We start from the raw sequence: 2072 nt of genomic DNA, 5'->3' as shown, positions 1-2072 counted from the left end.
TCCTGGGGACAATAGAACGAAGCCAAATTTCATTGAATTATCTTCAAAATTGCAACTAACATATAGCTTAATCGACTCAAAAAATGGTTCTGAGTCGATTGGTCTACTTTAAGGTGGGTATAGAACCAATATTATTGTTATACCCTACACCACTTTAGTGCAGAATTTAATTTATATGCTTTTGTTAATTTCTACTTTATTCAATACTTTATTTTAATGCTATTTAAAAATATTAAAAAAATACGTGCTACGATAAGTGCTTGAAATAAAACTTTATAAAAATCTAACAAAAATTGACTAATCGACAATAATTAATTGAAAAAATTTTCCAGCATCATCGACAAAGTGTAAACGGTTTTAGTCAATTGTAGAGCAGTACTCATCGATAAAGGTGCCACGCCTCCAATAGAAAAACCAGTAGCCTGTTGTGATTCTCTTAACATGATTAAAACCATTTTCTGTTGCGATGACGTCAATTTATACCAGCAGCAATCATATATTATGAAAATTACTTCATCGTTCTGTTTAAAAAAATAGTAAAAATAGAGTATTTGCCATTAATATAAAGAAGAAATTAAGACTAATTTCTTACCGATACTTCGACTATATTGCCCAAAGAACAATACGAATAGAACATGGCAAATAAGTAAAGTAAATAGGCTGGTGCTGGTGGCCTAATGCCCAAGAACATGCAAACAATTGTGGAGATAATGCCAAAAAATTCAGTGCTTACTTGAACAAAAATAACCCAGTAATAAGAGTCCTTAATAACATTACTAAAACTGTGGTAAAATAATAATATATATATGTTAAAGCTAATAAAGACAACTTACTGTAAATATTTTTGATGCCATTTAAATATATCATTCAAAGGCTCTTTTGTTTTCTCCAAATTTCTAGGATGTTCCTCTAAAATTTTATCCAAATCATCTAATTTACATTTCAATATATTCTTTTTAAGCGGTATATGAGCAGTGAATACAAACAACCACGAATCAATGACAAAATTACCAAATCCTCCAAAGAATACAGCAACTATGTGAACAACTAATGTAAAATAATAACCAAAATCTGTAGCAATATCTATATAGGGAATATGAAATGGCATGATTTCAATGCGTGTCCCACGAAATATTAATATTAATACCGGAACACCAACTACGATTAAGGCCGTAACCGTTATCAATGTTAATAATATACCAAGTAGTTTGTTTGCCAAAGAAATACTACTATTTAAGCAATTTCTATAGGCCAATGACTTTAATTCGTATGTTTTATACATTTCCTCAATATCATGGTATAAAAAACGAAAATTTTCCTGTTGTTTAAGTACATTAATAAATTTCATATAACCCTTTATGGGGAGAAGAGTTTAAAAAAAAACCATTATTTGTTTTGTAATTTATTTGATTTCTTTTAATTATATCACCTGCAGTCCAGTTCCTAAAATAGATGTCGATTTTAGTATATTATAGATATTATCCTTGACAAAGACCTCAACATAATTCGTATAGAATGTAAAACCGATGGCAAAATTTATGAGTAAAAAAATAGCCAAAGTCTTCCAACACATTTTGAAGTTTTCATTTAAAACATCAACGTCACATAACATGGCAAATCGACGTGTAGTGTCAAAAATTTTTACAAATTTTTCCGAATATCTGACGCTCATTTTGAAGGCCGATTTTAATTTATTTTAAATTTCTAGAGAATATTATTCTATAAGTTTTGACACGATTTTTCTAACCTTTGCGATTGGATTTAATTTTAAAATATTCTCAATACTCTTAATGCCATTCGAACTAACTAGAAGTTTTACAATAATAAATTTTCTTTACATCTATTTCTATATAAAAAAACTGCAATAAATTCTTTGTTATAATGTACATATTTCTTATTACATATTACAAACGACTTCAATTACACAACTTTTTTTGTTTAAAAATTTACCTTAATTAATGAAAGCCGTTTGTGATATTTCTTCAATTGATGTGATAAAGAAAAGCGTTTTTAAATAATTGTTTGAAAATTTAATTTATCAAAGTATTTAAATTATATATGTATGTATATAT

At 27.7% G+C, this 2072-nt stretch overlaps 1 protein-coding gene across 1 annotated transcript; it reads right to left on the bottom strand.

The window, feature by feature from the left end:
- Positions 1–311: 311 nt before the first annotated feature.
- LOC111687172 (odorant receptor 67d-like) lies at positions 312–1672 on the bottom strand. The gene is made up of 4 exons (XM_023449590.2): positions 1430–1672; positions 834–1354; positions 593–782; positions 312–521 (listed from the first exon to the last, which is right to left on the bottom strand). The coding sequence occupies exons 1-4, from the start codon at positions 1670–1672 to the stop codon at positions 312–314; spliced, it is 1164 nt and encodes a 387-aa protein (XP_023305358.2).
- Between the last annotated feature and the right edge of the window lie 400 nt (positions 1673–2072).

Source organism: Lucilia cuprina, chromosome 5 (genome assembly GCF_022045245.1).
Source record: "Lucilia cuprina isolate Lc7/37 chromosome 5, ASM2204524v1, whole genome shotgun sequence".
NCBI lineage: Eukaryota > Metazoa > Arthropoda > Insecta > Diptera > Calliphoridae > Lucilia > Lucilia cuprina.
The sequence above is the reverse complement of the archived record's forward strand: the minus strand, read 5'-3'. Positions and strand labels throughout refer to the sequence as shown.

Coding starts and splice junctions, on each gene's coding strand:
- LOC111687172 (XM_023449590.2), bottom strand. CDS start 1,672: ATGAGCGTCAGATATTCGGAAAAATTTGTAAAAATTTTTGACACTACA. Junction 783..833: donor TGGCATCAAAAATATTTACA/GTAAGTTGTCTT, acceptor ATTTTACCACAG/TTTTAGTAATGTTATTAAGG. Junction 522..592: donor GCAATATAGTCGAAGTATCG/GTAAGAAATTAG, acceptor TTTTTTAAACAG/AACGATGAAGTAATTTTCAT.